Genomic DNA, 23,371 nt, shown 5'->3' on the forward strand with positions numbered 1-23,371 from the left:
TCCTGTAGTAATCACTATCTAAAAAATATCTAGGTGTGTGTTTTTGTGTATGTGAGCTCAATTTGCTCCCTGTCTATACCTGGAGTTAGTAGTCAAAATGTTAACTTAATAAATCCACAATGTGTTACAGTGAAAACATGAAGAGTAACACGAAGGCAAATGAAATGAGCGCTTACAAACACACACACACACACACACACACACACACACACACACACACACACACACACGCACACAGCAGACTGTCCTCATCGCTGAGCTCCTGACAGCCTCTGGTTTTATTCTTGCCAGTCATTAAAGTAAACCTAATAGAAAAGCCATCATCATAAATACATTAACAGAGAGAGAAATGTCTTCCTGTGTTCAGCGAGCACTCGATCTTCTAAAGCAGCCAGACGCTGCTGTTTGGAATGCACTACTGTTGGCCATTTGCTACCCATCATTGATGAGGGGCTTCTGGCAATGATAAACAAACACACACACACACACACACACACACACACACACACACACACAGACAAATAGACATACACACTCAGAAACTGATGAGAATCTTTCAGCAGAAACTATGAAAGGACATGAGAGATGTGTGCATCTCCACATAAAGAAACATGCAAAAATGCAAACACATTCACATACAGCTGCATGCGGAAAGTGAAGCACACTTGCACCAAGTTGAAGTAACAAACCTTGCACACTTGCACACACTTACACACACAAACGCATCCACTCTCACAACTCCGCCAGGCTCGGAGTGAGCTAGCTTAACTACTGGGATAATTTCCCTCCAGCAAATGGTCACTGTGCCCTTGAAAAACATATTTGATTATTACTTTTTCTCCCCCTCCTCTTTTTTTCTTTTAGCATCATCACAGCCATTTTCATCACGCGCTCTGATGATGGCACGGCAAGGCGCGTTAAGATAACACCCCGGCACCGCCAGGCTTTTAACACTTAAACGGTGAAAAGGGATATTCAGATTTGTCCTTGAACGTTTGGATGGGGCCTGCTGGGCTGGGAGGGAGGGAGGGAATACGGGAAGGAGTTAAAGAAATGCATACATTTTTAAGATTCACTTACTTTAAGAAAAAGTGAGGTGGGGAGGGCATTTATGCGAGCACCCACAGTAAGAGATGGGGAAGGTGGGGTTGAAGGGCAGATGGAGGAGTTAAAGAACTGTACACTATAAAGTGTGAAGGGGAAATGATTAGTGGAGCGCGCACAGTGAGGCGGGGGCCTTAGGGAGAGTCGGGGAGCAACGGGAGGCCAAAGACACCACACACACATTCATTTAAACACCATCTAATCTCACCTAAGTCTTAGCTAAACATCTTACATACAAACTCAGGGAGAGAAAAGAAACAAGGAGCAAATGAAGAGCTTAAAAGTTGGTCCTGAAGCTGCAGCACAGGGGGAAATGCTGAGGAAATCTTGTCCAAAAGCAAACAGTATTTAATCTACTCAAAAGAGAAATGAAAGCTGTTTAAACATACTAGCAGACGAAGTCTTAGCATGGAGACTTTACTGTATAACAACTAGGAAATGACTGTAAACCATCTCAATAATACCCCAAAGGCCAAAACTGACCAGAGTAGAAGATGGACCTGCCATTTAAGATGGTCCATTAGTGTTACTTGACCTGGTAAATTTAAACTGACACACATTTAAGCAGGGACATATACACCATTAATGTAGCACCTGCATGCCTGCTTTGTGCCACTGGTTTTAGAAATAATAGTAGAAGTAGTCGAAAAAAGTTGGTTTCCACAGGAAAAAAAAACAAAAAAACTACAATATTATTCAGAAAATTCTGATACATATTTGCACTACAAGGAAAAACTGCGCTCTCTCATTACAGAGTGACACTAACAACCACAGATTGTATGAAACAATGAACAGTCTCTGTGACGTCACCCACAAGTTTCTGAAGGTTTCTGTGAAACTCAGTGACAGTGGCTCCGGCCGTCGCCATCTTGGCAGCGTCTCACTCCACCAAAGTCCAAGCTAATCCAAAAATGGTGGAGCCTGGGTGAAGCTGAGGGGGCTGAATGAAGCCTCGTTGCTGAAACCTAGCAGCTAGCTATCACTCAAAGCAACCATGCCCATAATTATGCATAACTTTAAGCAATAATATAATGTATATGAGAGAGTTATATGAAAATTCATCACCTGTACAGTTGTGATGAATATTTTTTGGACCAGGCTGTAAACATGTTTATTTCTGGTATAAAATTGGGATTTTTAATATGGTAATCTCTGGGAATTGGTTCACTTTTGGAGCCAGTCTCAAAAGGCCATTTGAGGAACTGCAGTTTTTGGCACTTCCACATTCATTTTTCAGCCCCTGTGGTTGCCGTATGCTAACAACCGAAGAAAAAAATAAGAGGGAAAAATAAAAGTAATGACAAACACACTTCAAAACTGAAAATAAGCCAGACAGCAGGGTGAGTAGGTGTATACATGTTGAGGGTTGGGTGGGTAGGACTGATACCAACTTACATTATATTGAGTGAGAACAATGACAACTCATTTGCTCGAGTTTTTGAATGAAGTTATACCCAAATAAACATTTAGAAGAGCACTTTCCCCTGGCTCAGCTTTGTGTTTGTCTTGTGTGTTTCTGTGGGACAGGCTGGGTGAGTTAATGTTTCTGACCCTGTTTTTTTCTGTGTGAAACAGCCCAGCCCTGAACACACACGTGTGTGTTGCATATTTTTGGACAAGTGCACATGTGCATGCCATTCTGTGTGTATACACATGCATGTTCTCTTGTGAGTGTGTGTGCTTGTTGTTGTGCTTGTGTGTGTTTACATGCACATGTGCATGCAAGCCAGTCTGTGTATCTGTTGCCAGACGGCTGTCTCCTGGCATTGCTGTTCCCCTGCAGTGTGTGTGTATGGTTGTTGACAGTGTGGACGGTAATGTGTGATAGATCGCACTTCAGGGACCCCATAATCACATCAGCCTAACCTAGTCTATCAGCTGGGCACAATGGGATACCCTTCACTCCTCCTTTAATCTGCTCCATCTAGCTCTTCACCACTCTTCTGTTCTCCCCGTTTTTTTTTCTCTCACTTACTTTCCCTTTCTCTCTGATTCCTTCTTTGATGCATATTTTACAATTTCTAAATTCTCTTTTATTCTATTTCTTTCCCTCTTTCCCTCTTTCTTTCTTTCTTTCTTTCTTTCTTTCTTTCTTTCTTTCTTCTTTCTGTCTGCTTTCTTTTGTTCTGTCTTTCTTTCTGTTTTCATTATTTTAATTTGGCATTCTTTCCTGCAATTTAAATGTTTATTCAAATGTATTTTACTGTTTATTACTGCTGATTGTATTTTATTTGTAGTCTTCTCTCCATTTCTTTCTCTCACTTTTTCCATTTTGTTATATTTTGTATTTATTTTTACGGTGTAACATTTTTGAAGGAACATTATAATTTATTTTCAATAGAATGTGCACATATGCAGTCTGTAATCATCTCGCTTGCATTGTCGTTCTTCCTTCTTTTCTTTCTATTTTTCTTTCTGTCTTTCACTATCATAAAAAATACAAAACCTTGGTCATGGTGAGAGGCAGCAATGAGAGTGAGTGGTGCCAAGGTTAAGTAGCCTATCCTATAATAGGTGTTGCTGCGTGCATGTTGTGTGTGTGAGCGCGAGTGTCTTGAAACAGACGTGTGGGGTCGAGGTTGCATAGCCGGCCCCAGGGCTCCCCGACAGTGCAGTGCACCCGGCAAATGGCCCTTAGCCTTGCTAGCGCCGCTAGCCCTACGATCCATCATACCATATGTTCTCAATGGGGAAGCTAACGCTAATGACTGATGAGTGGATGTGAAGGGGGCGCATAAAGGAAGGGAGGGGGGAAGAGTAGGGTGAGGTGGAAAGGAGGAAGAAAAGGTAGTGGGAGGAGTGAGGAGGAGCAAGAGGCCAGAGGAAGAAGCAGAGGAGGGTGTGAAACAAGTTGAGGAAAAGTAACAAAGAACATGACAAAGGAGAAGAGGAAATGTGTAATACATAACAGAAGATGGAGAGGATGAGGAGGTGGGGAGCATATGCACTCCTTGGGAGGCCACCTCAAATGAAGGATGGCCATATAGCCTGCTCAGCTGGAACAGAAAGGAGGATCTACTAAGGGAGAGGAAAAGGAAACAGATGAGACAAAACGAGTAAAACTCTCCCAAATTATATGTCAAAACAAACTGACAAGCATTAATCTGTACTTGAGATCAGTGTTTGACTGATCTGTGACTCTCTTAAAGACGGCAATTAAATAAAAAGACATGTTGGAAAGATAAACGCAGGAAAATATTTTTTGTAATAAGGAAGAGTGACAAATAACAGCCATGAAGTCAAAAATATTTGAATTAAACACATTGCTTTTCTGATTTTTTTTTTTGTCAGCATGCATGTATTTTTGTGTGGATAAGGATCTTGTGTGCGAGTGTGTTAGTGTGTGTCTGTGTGTTTGCGGAGAGGCTAATGGAGTACTATAGGTCTGTCCATATGGGGCCATTGTTTATGTGTGATGAATAGAGTCCACGTGTCTGTCTCTGGCACTCAACACTAAGCGAACCCTGCCGAGGGCACCCTGTTGACTCTGTGTGTGTGTTTGTGTGTATGTGTGGGTGCATGTAATATGTCTATACGTGTGAAAGTGTGTGTGTGTATGTGTTTGTGTGAAGGAGGGAGAATGAGTGTGTATTTGTCCTGCTGTGTGCTTGGCAGTGCCCTCAATGGTGCCATCCCGAGTGTGTTTCATCATCATCTGCCATGACAAAGATGTCTAATGACACACACATACAAACACACTCACACACACACACTCACACACGGTCCCATCTGTGCCATGGTATCCGGGTGCTTTGGGACACTGCGGGAGAGGAAGAAAGGGAAACGACCCCACGTTCCTGTACCATGTGTCTACCTCAACCCTCTTTGCTTTACTCTCTTCTCCTGATATTTTCCCTCCAGAAACATGAAGAAGTCACCAGGTAACTCTGACACATTCCTTTTTGGGCCAGACAAACTACTTTTTTTGTTGCTTTCTTATTGATTAGATTGTACATTAAAGGATTTTCTCAAGACAAAAATCGTTTTCTATCCAGAAGGCTCAGCAGCCCATCAAACTTCACCCAGTGTGCTCTCATTGTTGGGCAAAAGATTCAATTCAGTGCAGAATCTTTTCATTTTCTCTCTGCTATCAAAATATAACAATATTGTAACAACAGTGGATGTTAGTTTATGTTTGTATCGGTGTGTTTCATTCACTCACCTGGGACGTATGCATGCACTTCCCCCTTCTCAGCATCACCGCAGCACACCACACCATCATCCACAATACGGCCCCCACAGCACTGGACCCCATAGCCATCATGGAGGCTCCCACTACAGCAGAGCTGGCCGCCTTTCATGGAGTAAGGAACCCCCCCACAGCAGCTGTCACCCAGCCCCACTGAGACTCGGCCCAGCGAGTGGTCAGGACAGCAGTTTTCATCTACAAAGACAAGGACAGATGAAGGAAACACTTGGACAACATGGAAACGGGTCAACTCCAGCCGAGTAGAAAAGAGCAAATTCCATTTGAGTGTAAACACATGAGGTGATTAGAAACTCACTGGTTTTTACATGAACGTAGTACCCTCCACAGCACTGGTGGTCAGGGAGAGCTGGGAGCAGTTTGCCATTGCAGCACACTGGATTGGAGGAATTTCTCACACTCAGGTAACTGCCCTCACAGCAATGATGATGAGGTTTCTTTGTGTACAACAGTCCACTGCAGCAAACCTAGTTGACATACAAGAGAGAATTTGACCAAACAAGTGACTGTTACTGTGTTAGGCTGCACTCCCTAAAATGATTGTTTAAAGGGTTCCTTCATATGCACCACTACAACGTGACCAATACACATAAGCAGGGTTTCCATCCAAACATATTAGAAATCCGCCAAGAAAATAAGGAAGAAAATGAGAACGAAAGCTTGTTTCCATCCCTTACCATTATGCAATTATTAGCAGCTGGTTCATGGAGGTAAGCAGTAGGTGGTGCCAATTCTCCAGTAAGAAAACCCTTACAGGTTGAAAAAAAATGTAGAAAACACGCTGGAATTTTGATGTTTCTGTTTATTTCACGTATTAAAGTGAGGAATGTTACTTCAGATCTGTGTGGAACCATTAAGGGGAGACATTTTAATCTGCAGCTTATTCCTCTTCTGTTGGAGCAAAAACAGCTGATAAGTCATAATGAGTTAAATGTTCGCTACATCTGAACTCATCCGAAAAAGGTGTTAACATCTCCCATTAAGAGCATTAACTCGTTTTTCAAAACAGTCTGTGAACCATTTGTTTTGTAAACTTGTACATACAAGTTGTGTATGCATGTGCATGAGCGTGCTCCATCTAAGCATGTCCAGGTGTGTATGTGTGTATTTGTACGTGTGAGCTTTAAATGTTGTTACTGTTTGTGCCATTGGTGCGGTGGGAGTAAATGTATGGCAGATTCACTGTGCCAACTTGGCTGGCATTCCATGACACAAGGATGGAAATGAATGCAGATGACAAGTTAATCTGTTTAGAGAAATTAATCACTGAGAGGAGGAGCATGCATCGCACATCCGTTGCGTGTGCTCAGAAGAGGAAATGTAGAGTGTGTGTTTGTCTGCTGGTCTCTATGTTTCTGTTACTGTGTGTGCGTGTGTGTCGGAGGGCTGGTGACTAATATCCTGAGGGAGTACACAGCAACTACGTATTCTGTACTTCAGATGAGCAGCCAAAGCAAAGACCCTGGACTTCTATCTTGGCTTACACATTGCTGTTGTTGTATAGTGACGGTTTAAATTGTTACTCATTCAGTTCTAGTGAAAAGAGGCTCTCACATTTTGGTGAAGAGGGCAGGGGAGAGAGAGAGAGGACTGTAGCAGAAGAAAGATGAAAGCATATTAAATATTTAAAAAAAGCATCAATACATCTGGATCTTCATTTGTGTTATAGATTAAGATTATCCCACAGGCCCCTCAAACAGAACAAATAAAATAAATACCAAATAACCACAACATAATCACCTGAGTGTCAGGATGGAAGCAGGACGTCCCACACACACCATGACTGGCAGGACACTGCAGGTAGGAACATCTGAACTTCACAGCACCTGCAGCTGCTGACTCTTCCCCCACAGACGAAGTGACCCCTGTCGACCCAACGACACACGACCTCAGGGTCCGTCTTAAGACCTCATAACCCAGCATGATCCCGCTGGGTCTGCCTGGGCGGGACCAGTCCAACCTCACCACCCTTACAGAGAGAGAGAGAGAGAGAGAGAGAGATGGGTGTATATTCTCCTTCACAGTCCTTTCACACTACGGTGAAACACACCTAAACTTTGTCAAACCCAAGCACACACATGCATTCATGCATGGTTAATTGCTGACAAAGTTGAGTTACAGTGTCAGGGTGTGTGTGTCTTTATACACTTCTCACTATTGATTTTCCTTTTTTTTTTTTTTTTTTTATCTCTGACATCTTTGGCAGGGGGAAGACCTGTGTAGTAACACACAGAGTTACAACTTCCACAGCCTCCCAGACAGAAAAGAAGCCACAAATCACCACTTTCTCTACAACTGTAAGATTTGCAACGTTGTTATTTAGGTCAAATGTGGGAAGAGGAGATTTTTAAATATCAGTAAATTTAACTGACTGCAAACAAAATGTCAGTTTACTGTCATATTTAATCAACTTCCACGTACACCGACCACATTTCATGGTGAATACATAATGAATATTCTCTGGGTGAAAGCTGAAGAATAACTGAAAAAATATTTGCAATACAACTCTGTATTACCTGGGAGTGATGACTTGCGCATGTGGCGTGCCCAGGTCAGCAGGCAGGTCCTCTACAGTAGTTGTCTGAGTCACATTACTGCGCACACATGCATACACAGTACACACCTCCACCTGAAATACACAAACACACACAGCATGATGCCCATGTTTGTGTGTCTGCTGTGCATGTCTGCTTCTGTTTGTGTGTGTACCTGTAAGCTGTAGACAGTAAAAGGCAGCAAGCCCCCCAGCAGGTAAGACCCCGAGCTGTTGTCTACACTGCCATGAAGACGGTCATTAACGTAGATGAAATAGCCAGTAACTGCTCCATTGGGCCATAGAGGAGGGAGCCAGAGCACACGTACTGTGCTGCTGTTAACTGGAACCACCTCTGGGGCGGACATCCCTTCTGGCTCTGAGGACATGTGAGAACAGTGACTTGTTTCATTCTTACAGAACAACAAAACCTCTTACAGCTTGAGGATATTAGACATGTTCATCTACAAACTTACGTGTCTGAGTTGTGGTATAGAACCAGTGTTCTCAACATGTAAGCTAATGTAAGAACAGAGCTGCAGGAGACACGCAAACTTTTCACAGATCAAACATCAGCACTTTTAATCATCCCCCACTTGACAGGTGTACAGCATATACGTGTGTGTGTGCGTGAGAGGGAAAGAGGTAAAAATGGACGCACAGAGCTCACAGGCACGCAACTGTGTATACAACATGACAGAAAGAACCTGCATATTTGTGCGTGTAACACAGAAACAGAGGCCACATGTTGGTGTGCATATGAAGGTGTGAGTTTGTGTGTTGGTGAGAGCAGACCACCTGTGTGTGCAGTATTGCGTTGATAATGCTATATAGCAGCTAATGAAATGTAGAGCAGTGGGTTGGGTTTAGATAAGTACATTGGCAGCAAATGAACTGGGTTAACTTCTCTTAGCAGAGTGCATTTTCACTAGGAATAATAAATTGATTCTGTACGATCAGCTCACTCCCTCACTTTCTCTGTCTTGTAGGTGATGACGAATCTCCGTCTGCTATGGTGATTAATATAACATGCAGGCCTATAGGAAATGATTTACAAATGCAGAGGCAAAAGGAGGGAGTGAATGACAGAGGCAGTGAAGGACACGGGGAAATCTGACAAATAGAGGACAAGTGAGAGTTAATCTGTGAAAGAAGTTATACAGGCAGAGAGCAAAGAGTGGGAGGAAGAACTTAGAATAATGCTAATTTAACTGTACATTTTCTTTGAATGACAATAGAGATCAAGTTGTAAGTAAGAAAGGGAACCAAACACAGAGGAGGAGAATATGAGAGATGGTGTATGAGACAGGTAATCATACAGACTCCATCTATTATTGTAAGTGAAAATGCACTCAGCTCAGAGAAGTTAACCCAATTCATTTGCTGCCAATGCACTTACCTAAACCCAACCTACTGCTCTACATTTCATTTACTGCAGGATGGCATTATCAACGCCATACTGCACACTGAGCCTCTTTCTCTCTCTCTCACACACACACACACATACACACACACACACACACACACACACACACACACAGACACGCACATTTTTCTTGCCAATTAGTCCTGATGTTGGCATTGCCCTATAGATTGCAGGCCATGTTGGATGGTTGGTAGGGTTGAGCTGCATTAGTTAAAATACATTTGGCCTTGTGTGTGTGTGTGTGTGTGTGTGTGTGTGTGTGTGTGTGTGTGTGTGTGTGTGTGTGGCGGTTGTGTGTGTGTGTGTGTGCACTCTTATAGCTGTAAAATAATGAAATTACCTCCAGAGCCCTCTCAGTTAAACGAGCCGTGCTTTGCCTTTAGCACCTAATGATTTTCTAATGTTTTTAATGCACTTTTTATTATACTGCTCAGATTAGAGAGAAAGAGAGGCCTCTGACATATGATTATACTGAAAAAGAAAGAGAACCGCAAGGAGGAAAAGAGACAGAGAAATGGGCAGAAAGAGGGATGGAGAGGGATATGGAGACAGATAGAAAACAACAGAGTGAGTGGCCTCTGACATACGATGACATAGAGTGATTTGAAAGATAACCCTCAAATGCTGGGAGACTGCGCTGAGAGCTGGAAAGGGAAATGGAGAGAAAAGTCGTGATGACAGTTGGATAACCTGTGCAATTCATAGCTAAAGATAGTAAAAGCTGACCCTGCCTGAAAAGGGAAATACCAGTAGATCAGAGAACTGATGTACTTTGTTCATATTCTACTTAATACACTCTCTCAAAGCTCCAGATTTTACATCCTGATAAAAGAGTCTCAGCTGTTCATTTTACAAATATGAACAGATTATGCAGTGACAGCTAAAGCTGTGATAACAGATGAGGCTTCATTAAAACAGTGCACTGTAATGATGTCATTGCATATTTTGGTGGTATTTTCAACATAAAGGACAGATATAATTTCATCCATTTCCACACAGATTTTTTTTGAATATCTAATTTAACTTTTTATAAAAGATTAAGAGATGTACTGTAATTGTATTGTAAAGTACAGTAATCATAGCCTGCATAAGACATTGGAATGGCCATGTTTGCTGCCTTGTTAGTGCGTACGGCTGTGTGTGGTGCCAATAAGCATTTTACAACACCTTAAATCTGCCATACACACACACTTTGCATTGATTTCATGCCTCACTACATGATGTGTTTAACATCTCCTGTGAAGCAGCAGAGTTGCAAAGAATCGCACACTAACACAGACACACCTTTGTTGGATGTACTGAATTTACGTACTGTACATGACACACATTTTAAACAATTTCTAAGATCAATTCTGTGGTGACGTTAACTACTGCCTTAGTTGTATTATGTGCTCCATTGGACACCTGTAATGACACCAGATATGTGGTACTGGGCCAAAGGTCACTTATCACTGTGGAGATGATCTCAGGGGGCAAAGCCAAGATTTGACTTGACTGGGCAGACTCTACTGTCAGAAAGTAAGCTTCCACCTCCCCCTGCAGGTCCTGCAACGCTGAGAAAGAAACAAAGAGAGAGGGATAAGAGTGAGAGAGCAGCTGGAAAAAAAAAACAAAACAGAATTTTGAGTCTCTGTTTTCACTTTCAGTGAATTGTCAAGTCACAGAGCAATCAGGATGGAATATATAGCCATGAAAGACCTTCGCTGGGCAGATAGTGTGTATTTGGAGTGTGTGTGTGTGTGTTTAAGAGGGACAGTAATCTTACAGGGTTGTGTCCAGTTGACCTGTACAGCAGTGTGATTGATAGCGTGGGCAGACAGAGACGGAGGGTGGTGGGGAACCCCCGCCATGGTCACTGCAGTAACAATCTCTCCAGAGGAATAGCCCATGTCATTATGTACCACTAACTGGTACTGGTAACGGGTGAATCTGTTAAGAGACAACAGAGATTTTTGACAAGAGGGCAACACTGTGTTTCACTTACCTTGTGAAATAACACATGTATAACACAGACGTGCTCCTACTTAAACTGTAAATCAAACCTGTTTTGATGGAATTAAGAGAAATAACAGATACAACAGTGATGCTCAATATATTTGTTCACCCTTATTTGCTAATATGGTGACATCTATTACACACATACAAATCACTTTATCATAAAGTGCTCTAGGACATCAATAAAAAAATCCTGCAAAGTGAAAAGTGCTGACACGTTCAAAACTTTGTCAGTTTACTACTTGAATAAAGCACAGTAGAGACACAATTCCCGAAAAGAGTACACCCAGAGCCGTTTAGCAAGCACAGAGGGAAAAAAAAAAAAAAATTTGCTTCCACCAAGTGCCAAACTGAGATTAGGGGACGCTGTGTGAAAAACAATTTAATTCTTTGGGATATTTGCTTAATGTATCTTTGAGCGGTATTAAAAGATCGGCATCAGCGGCAGCTCGCCGATCGGCTCTGCACACACGGTTTGCTGCGGCGCCGGCGTTTGCTCTAGAGCTCATTTCAGTAATCTCACCTGCTTAGGCCTTTATCTTGGTAGAACAATTTGGTGCCGGAGTAAACATGGAGCCAGCGATGGAGATCTTCAGAGGGGGGAGGGGACATGGCTGTTACCGTGGGGACCGCGGTGATGGCCAGGGGCTGGTGGGTTTTACGTCTGAGCAACTTGTATCTGAAGGGGAAATTTGAATAAAAGAAAACACACACATGGTTGGATGTTTAGGAATGCATTAACACACAACACGTGTCCACAAACGCACCAATATGAGCACGCACCCACACGGAAATGCCTGCATACACATGCGTGCATAAAGTCACACAACCACACACACAATTTTCAACTGGCTCTTCTCCTTATCGCTCATTTCCTCCTCTTCTGCTGTTTTTCATCATCTCTATTCTTTTGCGTTCACTGTATCTCACCCCTCCCTCCCGACGTCCCTCCCTCGGTTGTTTTTTTCTGCAGGGTTTGTGTTTTCCTCTCCCCACAGTGATGCTAATTTCTGCTGTAATCAGAAGAGAAGGGCTTAATGCCGCCTTTTAACCAACCCACTTAGACAAACACACAGAGCTGAGCAGAGCAGAACAGAGAGACGGGCTCATGCATTTTAATCGCCTGCCAGGAAAATGGACCTTTATTTTAGGCCTAATCTCCGACAGAGTAGAACAGGACGGAACAAAACGGACCAGAATGTGCATTAGGACTGAGAAAACACTGATTAAAAAATGCACAACACTTAGCTCATTACCAGGGCGCTCATGTTAGCGGCTTGTTAACGTGTTCCTATCTGCTTCCTTGTTTGCTTACATTTTCCAGCAACAACTGAGCATCTGCAGAATGTGTCTCTCAATAACAACCTGCTGTAGATTTGGAGTCTTGGCTGCTGGTTTCTAACGCTGAGCTGCAGCTAATGACTATAAACACAGGGTCAGATCAGATACTGTAAAGTTATGATGGTTACACAGATTGTCTTCATGATCAGTGTTGGATATCAGATGCATATTTTCTTGTACAGAACTATTAAAAACTTTCTTCTTCAACTCCTTCCACAACCAGACAGCAGAACCACCAACAGAAGCTTTTTTTTTTTTTTTGGGTTGTGTGCATTTTGACAGCAGTTACGCATGACCGATCCATAATGGGAATGTTGACTGAATCATATTTTGACATGGTGTAAATTCCATTTTGAACTTTCTGTACTTTTCTCATGTGCACACAAGTTCAGACTGCAGATGGGCCGATGCAACTACTTTAGAGCTGCAACTAACAATTATTGTCCACTATTTTCTTGATTAATTGATTTTTTTCTTTTTTGGTCCAAAAATGTCATAAAATTGGAAAAAATGTCCATCAGTATTTCAGTATTGACATCCTAAAATGTCTTATTTTGTCCAAAATCTAAAGATATTTAGTTTACTGTCGTAGACGAGTAAAGAAAACATTAACTTTTAAAAAGCTGGAATCAGAGAATTTCTTTCTCTTAATTTTTTTTCTTAAAAAATTACTCTAAATTATTTTATCAATAGATGTTGGTGCATTTTAAATTTTGTGCGATGCATCATAATTCTGTCTAAATGTTACGTGCAACATTACTAACACAATTTCCACTAAGCCAGTCAATGGAATGCAGTTGCTGAAGAACACTGGTAGTCTTGTCCACTACTGCATTAATGGGTAAAGTAATCTGATTACAGTAAAGCATGTTGCTCCAATCACTGGATGCATTTTCATTCTAAACCACATTTTAGTCCCTAATCTCTTGTCAATTTAAATTCCTCAGATGATTCTTGTGGTACTAGTGTGACTACTGGTGACAAGTAATTGCAATACTAGACAACTGCAATATTGATGAGAAAGAAAAACAGAAGAATTTGTCTGTGATGGTTTATCTTTGCATATTGGAGTCTTACCAGTATACCTTCAACTTAAAGTCAGCAAGCCCAGTGGTCTAAGACTCATATATGGTCACACAAAGCCATGGTTTATGTTTAATATCCATGTTACCTGATGTTAGGTCCATTGGGCCTGCTTGGTGGTTGCCAGGAAATGGCCAGGAAAGACTCACTGACTGCCACTATGGACAGTGGTTCAAGGCCTTCGGGGCTTGTGGGTAATGTAGTAGCTGGAGTAGGCAGGCTTTCTGTACATCCTCCAACATGTCCACCACCCACGGAACACACCAACAGGGTGATACTGTAGTTTGTGTATGGGATGAGGTCCGTTATTGTGACGTTGAGCTCAGAAGAATTTCCACTATCATGGAAGATGCGGGGCTCTGGGAGGCGGATCTCGTAGCCATGGATTTCTCCATTGGGAATAAGAGGGGGAGACCACGTGATCTGAAACAAAGTGTGTTAGATTTAGGTTCTGGACTTTTCATATAAAATAGAGTATTCAGAGAAAACTAAAGGTTTAGTTCATTTGATCCTTTCTAACTGTCCTGTCATTACCCCAGAAAAGTCATCTCAACGTTTGGCGGGACATTCTGAATGTTCTCGGCATGCTGAGGACAGCAGAAAGCTTTTAGATGGATGAACTACAGGAAATCATGGCATAGTGTGTGTGTGTGCGTGTGTGCGTGCGTGCGTGCGTGCGTGCGTGTATGTGTGTGTGTGTGTGTGTGCATGCGCGTGCATGTGCAGAGCTTGCAGAGTGTGCTCATGCAAACACATACAGTAACAGCATCTGAGTGTCAATGCAGGTGTGGTCAGCTGAGTGCTGCCAGTGTAATCATGTAGGTAGCCTCCCTGTGTGCATACATCGCCACCTGAGTATGTGAAATGTATGGCGCTAGAATAGTCACTGTGTGTGCGTGTGTGTGTGTGTGTGTGTGCATATGTGTGTGTGTTCAACTCTCTTTTTGGAAAGATAACCTGACTTTGACTTGAGCAGAAGATTCCTTTCATCAAATTTGAAACAGGGTATACACAAACACACACAGACACGCGCGCCCATGCACATACACCATGCTAAAATAATGAAAACGGCTGGTAATGGAATTGCTGCATGCAAACACAAAAGCTTGCCGTCGTTGAGCACTGCATCTGATTTGGAAACAGTTCAGTCTGTCAGCATTTCAGAGTGAAGATGAAGGTAACTGGCACAAACACAAATGGTGACACACACACATACTTACAAATACACCCACAGTTCTACATGGTACACCGAAATTCAACAACTGCGCACATACACACACATACACACAACCCCTGTGTTCATGTGCTGCGTGCTCCAACACACTTAAGCACACAAACTGTCATGTACAATAACTGATCAGTTCACAGCTTGTTGAGACTTATGAGTTCAGGTGATTAAGTGGTCAATGTTGATGAGAGCATTATGAATGAACGTCAAGAATAATTATTCCTCATGCAACCTTGATATTCATCTAACAAGTGACACTGTGAGGTGATACAGGACACACACACATGCACACTCTGAGCCACACACACAGCCACATATGGGCAGGGTCATGTTGAGTTAGGTAGCTCATTTCCCAAAGTGCGTGTTGAGTGTGCTTTGTGGTGGAAGTCATTTACAGATTGAATAGCCTGATGTAATCTGGAGATGGTGAAGACAGCGGAGACCCCGGGCTGACACAGAGCACTGGGGCTAAGGCCAGTGCAGGATGTGCGCGTGTGTGTGCGTGTCTGTATCTGTGTTTACGTGTATATGAGTGAGTGAGAGTGATAAAGAGACGGATGATAAAGTTAGAGAGAATAGGTGTGTGTGTAAGGACATAGTGTATGTGTCTCTATGCATCTATGCTATTATGATCAAAGAAAGTGCCAACCTCTGCAGCTGACGATACAATTCTACAATTTATTCTACTATCAGTGTTAACACAGATATTTAGGTAAATTTAGATTGATTTGTGGGTATAAAGTGAAAATTATGGTGGTTAGGGTGCAAATGTTCCCCCCCAATGCTCTTTTGCATGGACACAGTCACTGTATGCTGACCTTAACACCGCTTAAGATGACTGTAACTGGTTTCAAGAAATAGAAACAAGCCAGAGTGTTTTTTTTCACCCCATACCAGAATGATACCGGTTCAGCCAGACCTTTCTCGTGTGCTGGCACAACGCTAAAATGAAGTGTGGAGATCTGGCTATACGAGACTATCCAAAGATGACCAAAATTAAATTAGTGGTTTAATTCACTAAAGTTTACCAATATGCCTTCAGCGTAACTAATTAACTAGCAGCAAATGCCAAACAATCTTGGCAGAGATAATGAAACTGAGAAACGAATGACTTCTAGCTGTGAATCGCACTTACAATGAGGCACATACATACATTTAGAACAGTCTCAAGCATTACATTTTTTTGTACTAAACCTCTGTGATCTCATTTTGCTTCATTGCTTTGATTTCTTTCTACCATAGGTCAATACAAAACCTGAATTACAACAATCAATGCGCTGATCTTCATCCTTCACTGCCTCCCACTCACATCACAAACTCCTCCACTCACACTCTGACAAAGCCAAAAGGACATTGTTAAAAACAGAGATGCTATCCTAATCAGACAAACAGACATTCAGTCGACTTTGGCTGTGCCTTGATATCCTGACCAAGAGTATCGGTACATAAAAAGAGCACACAAGCAAATTGAAAAGAAAACAGGATAATGGGAGAGAGTGAATACCCCGATGAGCAAGAAGTGATATGACAAAATGAACTGTTCAGAGAATGAAGGGAGATACTCAAAATCCTCTCTGCGTTGTCAAGGTCAATTGGTAACCAGGAAGCGGCCTGCCTGTCTGTCCAATTAGCAACAACCAGGAAGGAACACTTCCCTTCTCGGACCTGTGACCCCTAAAGCTGTGCTGCTGCAGAGATGACAGGGGCGGTTCTGAAATGATGACAGGCATTAGCATTTTTCTGCAGTTAGCATTAGTGCAGGGCTGTGAGTGCATGTGTGTGTGTGTGTGTGTGTGTGTGTGTGTGTGTGTGTGTGCGTGCGTCTCTGTATGTGTGCATGCATACAATGTTGTCTCATTGGCTTTCATTGATAGGCCTTGATGTGGGATTAGCCACTAGTGGAACTTAACTCTGGCCCCTCCTTCAAAATGGCCGACAGGAAGGAAGCTGCCTCAGACAGGGTCACAGCCCCTCCCATTTTCTGAAGGGGACCTTGAGTTGAATGTTTTTCTTTCTCATTAAATCCCAAGATGGAGAGACAGTGGAATCAGTGTGACATTGCTTTGTCTTTCCTAATCTGAGTGAGATTCTCACTGAAGTTGCATTGCATATTTTGTGTATCTTCCATTTAAAGAATCTTTTTTAATTCTAAAAGCTCCTTCTGAGATCGTCGAGAACGTTCTATCAGCTGAACATAATAGGAGATATTTGTGATTCACTATCAGTCGTAGCAGAGCATCTGTACTCCTATCTCAGATCCAAGAGTTTTTTAGTGAATGCATGAGAAGCCAGCTGAAAAAAAGTGCCTGTACCTGAAGAGACTCTGGCCCCAAGATCTTCACCCTCGGTGGACTGAGCCCAGCTGGCCGAGAAGGTCTGGTGGTGATACTGACCCAGGGTCCTGCAAGTAGGTAACACATAGAACGCGTTCATCTTCAATTTTAACGCAAAGCAGGAATATTCCCCAACAGTTAAAGTGCACATTCACACATCTCGGTCAGACTGTTAAACCCATTATGATGGCCTTGCCTGTGGTGTTGCCAGCTTGATTATGGAGCACAAGTCTATACTGGTAGCTAGTCCAGGGACTGAGAGCTGATGAAGAGTCCAGGAAGGAAAGCGGAGGAGGGTCTGGTGGGAGATGGCCCACTGTAGAGACTTGTTTGGTCCCAGCAACTCTGCGTTCAATCAGCCATCTACACTCAGCACAAGATACAGTGGAATTTATATACGAATCAGAGCGTCGCAGGGGAACTGAAGTGTATGTGCGCGATCATCTCTCACCGCTCCAGTGGTCCATTGCTCCTTTCTGGTGCACCCCAGGACAGGAGAACAGAGGTGGGGGTGTCAGAGTAAAGGTAAGGTGCAGGGACACCTTCAGGGGGAGCTGCGAGGGTACGAAAGCTTGGAGACATCCCAGAAACTGAACAACCCACACTGGTGCACGCCTCCACCTAGAGTGTCATAACATCACATTGTGATACGTGTTAGTCAGTAAATCACTAATCAATAATGATAAGAACAGTTTCATAATTCTTTTTTTCTGTTGTTATTTCTCAGTTAATCTCTAATTCTGGCATAATCAATTGCTTTGCTGCAATAAAGACACATTTGAAATTTAGTCTCATCAGTGACTGGAAACACTTCCAAAAAATAAATCTAGTTGACACTTTATTAACGTTTTTATGCATATGTTATTGATAATATAATGTTTAATCTATGACACTAGAACACTGTATAGTACTGTATTGTGTTCTTCCATGGTATCATGCTAATGTGTTGTACCTGGAGGCTGTAGGTCTGGTATGGCAGCAGGTCGAGGAAAGTGTAGCTCGTAGTGTTCCCTGGAACAGTGACTGATAGAGTAGATGGACTTGAATTTGAAGCTGCAGTGAAGGACGCAGAGATGGGGCTGTGGAAGAAGTCTTGTTTTAGAATAGGTTCAGTATTCGAGATGGTGGCGTTGTAGGGGCTTGGGTTTACACTGTCAGTAGTGGGTTCAGTTGGGTAGAGTTGAATGGAACTGGAGCCTTGGCTTATGTTTCTTCCATCAGTGGACTCGATCTGGTTGTCTTCTGCAATACCAGGCCTCAGGGGAGACAAAGGGTCAGCGAGGAGAGTGGGCCTAGTGCCTTGGATTTTGCTTGAGCTGTCATTATTGCCTGTGATATAGCCTGGGATATCATATCTGAGGATATGACCAGAGTCTAGAGGTACACCCTCTGTGGTGTGCAGCAGGCTTGAGTTTGGACCTGAGCTGGAGTTGAGGGTTGTGCTGGTGCTAGAGACCGAGCTGTGGCAAAGATAGAGGGTATAATTGGTGATAATGCCGTTTGGTTGAGAGGGAGGAACCCAGCTAATTGTTACACTTGTAGGATGGAGAGCTGATACAGCTGGAGTGTCCACTGGTCCCGGACCTGGAGAAAAGAAAAATAAATAGATAGGGAGAGGATTTTTTTTAAAGCAAGCAATAAATATACCCTTTGTGTGTGTGCTTTAGAGAGAAAAGCGAGGGGGATTTGTTCTAAAAAATTATTTGACAGGTAACGTCAAAAATGACATCAGAAGGACAAAGAGTGATTTTGCCATCCCTATCCAAGGGATTAACATCGAAACTCTCTTCTTTCTCAATTTGTTCCCCAGACATACCAAGATTGTTTTGATGGATTTATGCAGTACTAGTGAAGGAAATGTGTAGGCCAGGCTGGACTGCTGGGAACACTGTAGCCAAACGTCACACTTTCTTTGCTCTGCAATTACATGACATACACACGCATGCAAACAACCTCATGCGATGCATAATTTCAGTATTTCCAAAAGAAGGAAAGAAGTGATAAGTTACAGGATATACATTTATATGAAAACTTCAGCGTCATTTAGTATAGTAGCATAGCATTGAATAAACTTTGGGTCAGGAGACCAAATTGATTGCAAATGCATCACGACACATCATTTTACAAAACCACAGCTGTGGTCTCAGAGAGCCAGCAGATTACTCATTTGGTTCTACTGTGTATTCATGTTCACTGCTGTTCTCAATGCCTGGGAGTGACTTAAAATCCTATGTCCAGAAGGCAAAATGATCCTCACAAGTATCAGAAGTATGCAAGCGGACAGAGATGCACATTAGAAAGCCACGGACACATACACACGTGCGCGCGCACACACCGTCACATGATTTGCACATGTCCATGCACGCATAAGAACCTCCACAAGACTAGTCAAAGGGATATTTCACTCCACGGTAGCTCATTTGAAGGTAATGCCCCCTCCCCCCTCCTCCCCCGGCATTTACATCCCACTGTACTGCTCCATAATGGACACACACAGATGCATGTCCATATACATAGACACACACTCTTCCTAACACACACCAACACCCACATACACACACTCACAAGCCCACACCCACAGTGATGCAGTATAGCAGTAATGGTGCTGTGTGAAGGGCAAGCAGATCAAGGTGACTGAGCGGACTGAGGGAGCGTGCTGCGTCGCTAAGTGCTACCGCTAACCGCTAACGGCTTTCCCAGATGGCGGTGTGTGTGCGTGCGTGTGTGTGTGTGTGCAAGACAGAGACAGAGAGAGAGAGACACACAGAGACAGACAGAGAGTGAGAGAAGATGAGCAGATGAGAGTATGCATGCAGGACCATATGAGGGATAAAGTGCATAAGCATGTGTATGTGTATGTCAGCACACATGCACATAAGACAGCGGTTGTGTAAGGATGTGTGTATTTTGCAGAGAATCTACTAACCAATCAGCTTTACTTAACACAGACTGAGATGCCAACTAACATTCAGTGTTTGGCTCAGGATGCTTCAGTTCTCAAATGTTTTGTCTCATACTTGGGATATTATTATGATCTTAAATTGCCTGAACAGTATTTTTGTCAATAAATACAGATCTTCTGAAATCGCACTGATTGATTTGACACAAGAAAACGAAGGGAAGCAAGAAAACTCTTTTAAAAAGTTTTAATTTTCCAGAAAATCTTGGTGTTGGTGAACTTACGGATGGACCTCGATGAGTTATCAAAGCAAACCACTATTATAGCAAACTACTATTTGTTCTCTGCGCTACTTAGTTAGCCAACATTAAAAAAAAAAAAAAAACTGGCATGAAGTATGATCATGTGTGCACACAATATAATGTACAGTCAGTCACAGAGAGAGGCACATCACAGGTAAAGCCACACAGATACATTAAGATGGCAGCTAGCCAGTCCCTCTTTCTCTCTCTCTCTCTCTCTCTCTCATACACACACACACACACACACACACACACACATACACACTTTTTCTCCCCCACAAATAAGCAACAGCATAAACACAGCGATGTAAAGCTTGGCTGATTTTACAAATCCAAAATGTTCCCACCAACAACCCATTTTTCCATCTATCTACGTCTCTTTCTGTCTGTCCGTCCATCTGTCTGTCTCTTCCTTCCTGCCTCTTTCTGACCCCTTCCTTCACTCTCCTCCACCACCTCTCTCTCATTTTCTTCTCTCTCCATTACGCGTGCTTTGTGTCGTAGTCTCTCTCCCTCTTTCGCTCCCTCTCTCTGGTCTCCCTGCTAAATAAACAATGCAGAGAGTTGACCTTTTGGGTTAACAGGTTTTTATGCTAGCCCTACTCAGCACTCAAACTGATTCAATTACCACCAAAGGTCCACTGAACCCCACGAATAACCAAGAAGCCCGTCTCCCGGTCTGACTATGTGCATACCTGCCGGCCTGTCTGCGTGACTCGCTGCGCTCTCGTTCTTCAGAGGGTTGGGGTGTCTTTCTACCTGTTTGTCTAATTAGACAATCAGCATCCGTTTGTCTACTTGAAGATATTCTTGTCTGTCTATATTTCTCCTTGTCTGTCTGTCTGTCTGAAAATGTTTGTTCCAACAAAAAACATTTTGATCAGACAGACAGATTGCAGATAGAAATTCCTCAATTGTCATGAATTTTACCACAAAACACAATCCAGTCACCTTGATCCATCCCCTGTCGACCACCCCAAAACAACCCCCGTTGTCACCCCCATTCCTCCATTATTCCCTCTCCTCCCTCCTCCCTCCGTCCCCCTCCCTCTCCCTCTAAGTGTTGAGTGTTATTTAGGCTTTACTGGCGCGTGTAAAATTCTGCAATTTGAAGGGCTGTTAAGTTTTTCAATTGAAATTTTCATTTAAGATGCAGGTGATGCTTTTTCCCTTTTTTTTTTTTTATTTTACTGACGCTTTACTGCTCTCTGGATAGGCGAGAACGAGTGTTGAGGGAATGCGTGGCAACCCCTCTCTCTCTGGTTTCCTTTCTCTTTCCCTCTTCTTCTGCTTAGCGCTCAACTCTTCCCTTTCTCCATCGCTCATTCTCACTTTCCCAACTGCTCTTCTTTTCCCTTGTCTCCAAATCACCCCTAACCTCTCAGATCTCTTCATTCCCCTCACCTTTCCCTCCTTCCTTCCGCTCTCACTTCATCCCTCCCTCCACACCCCCCACCCTTACTCCTCCTCTCTCCAGTAAAACACAGTAGCAGAAGGCTAAAACAGGAGCGCGGGGCCGCCAAGCCTTAAATCACATTTATAAGGATTTGGTTAGCATAGTAATAACACAATCAACTGACAAGGGCTGGGAGAGGGGGAGGGAGGAAAGAGTGTGTGTGTGTGTGTGTTTGTGCACGTGTGTATGCATGTGTACTAGTGGGTGTATACATGTTATGCAGCTTATTGTGCCTGTGTGTGTGTGTGTGTGTGTGTGTGTGTGTGTGTGTATGGGCCCGTGTAGATTTAAGTGTGTACATCTGTGTGTATCCATGTGAGGAGAAGAGGAAGGGTATTATTTTTAGCCTCGCGCAGGGTCCTGTGCGTGCATGTGTGTTTGTGGCTATGTGTGTACGTGGGTGACTGGGTTTTTGAAGGTGAGTCGAGGCTCCTAGGAGTCATAATGAGGACAAACGCTGAGCTTTACTGTAATCAAGATGCTTATGACATGGTGTCAAAACGTGACAAGCAATACGGTGAGAATTTACATTGCAATTCATATCTTTACCTTTTCCACAGATTATTTAATGTCATTGCTGCTTTAAGAGACACTCAAGAGGCAGTGACAAAGAGGATGATGCATGACCAAGGTCATGAGCTTGATTTGAAGCCATAACATCATGTGTATATGAGATGCACATTAGCCTTAAGTAACTACGACCATCATGATAGCTGAAATGTCAATCATTCAAAATATCCTTTACAGACGCTGACTATTTGGAGTGATTTACTTAATTCCATGTAACCTTCTCATGTATCCATGTGCCACAGAAAGAGAGCAAAAAGTTGCAAAGTAATGTATGGCTTTTAAAATATAAAGTGAAAATGTGTTTCCAGTGTATCAAATTATTCAAATTAGTGGGAACTGACTACTAAATAAATTCTAAAAATATTACAAATTAAAGCATTACTTGCTGCTGAGAGAACAGTATGTTTTTCTATTGGTTTCTGACAGTATATATTTTCTTTCTTTTTTGTAAACACATATTCAGGTAATGACGATATAAGAGTGTTACTAAAATATTCTAGCTATCTTTTGATATGCAAAATGGTGATGGGATTATGGTCACATTACTTCAACGTTTCCTTTGGACAGCTAACTGAACAGAATAGTGGGAAATAAGGCAGAGTATTATTCTATTAATGCAGTCACTCATTCATTAAATAACATGAATTCTTTGTGTTCTGTCATTACCTCTAACCTCATTTGTCGCATTTTTCTCCTTCACACTTCTCTCTCTCACTCGCTCTGCTTTAAGTTCAATTTGGTAAAACAGTGCTTCTTTAATGTCCTCTGTCTCTCTCTCTCTCTCTCTGTCTATCACACACACACACACACACACACACACACACATACACACATACACACCCTTACCTTCTAAGACTGCTGGGCTAACATCATTTTGTCAAAACGGTGCTTTAT

General features: G+C 42.7%; 1 protein-coding gene across 1 annotated transcript in view; it reads right to left on the reverse strand.

Annotated features, from left to right (window-relative positions):
• The window catches only part of ush2a (Usher syndrome 2A (autosomal recessive, mild)), a 188,615-nt gene that overhangs the window by 60,683 nt on the left and 104,561 nt on the right, over positions 1-23,371 (reverse strand). The window contains exons 50-62 of the mRNA XM_076724631.1: positions 18,203-18,834; positions 17,702-17,871; positions 17,447-17,613; positions 17,230-17,318; positions 13,778-14,112; positions 11,789-11,944; positions 11,036-11,199; positions 10,622-10,823; positions 8,021-8,231; positions 7,828-7,940; positions 7,052-7,280; positions 5,610-5,778; positions 5,267-5,488 (exon numbers count right to left, since the gene is read on the reverse strand). Coding sequence (XP_076580746.1) covers positions 5,267-5,488; positions 5,610-5,778; positions 7,052-7,280; positions 7,828-7,940; positions 8,021-8,231; positions 10,622-10,823; positions 11,036-11,199; positions 11,789-11,944; positions 13,778-14,112; positions 17,230-17,318; positions 17,447-17,613; positions 17,702-17,871; positions 18,203-18,834 — 2,859 coding nt within the window. The remainder of the gene's footprint in view (positions 1-5,266; positions 5,489-5,609; positions 5,779-7,051; positions 7,281-7,827; positions 7,941-8,020; positions 8,232-10,621; positions 10,824-11,035; positions 11,200-11,788; positions 11,945-13,777; positions 14,113-17,229; positions 17,319-17,446; positions 17,614-17,701; positions 17,872-18,202; positions 18,835-23,371) is intronic.

The sequence above is a fragment of the Chaetodon auriga genome, chromosome 1 (assembly GCF_051107435.1).
Source record: "Chaetodon auriga isolate fChaAug3 chromosome 1, fChaAug3.hap1, whole genome shotgun sequence".
NCBI classification, from domain to species: domain Eukaryota; kingdom Metazoa; phylum Chordata; class Actinopteri; order Chaetodontiformes; family Chaetodontidae; genus Chaetodon; species Chaetodon auriga.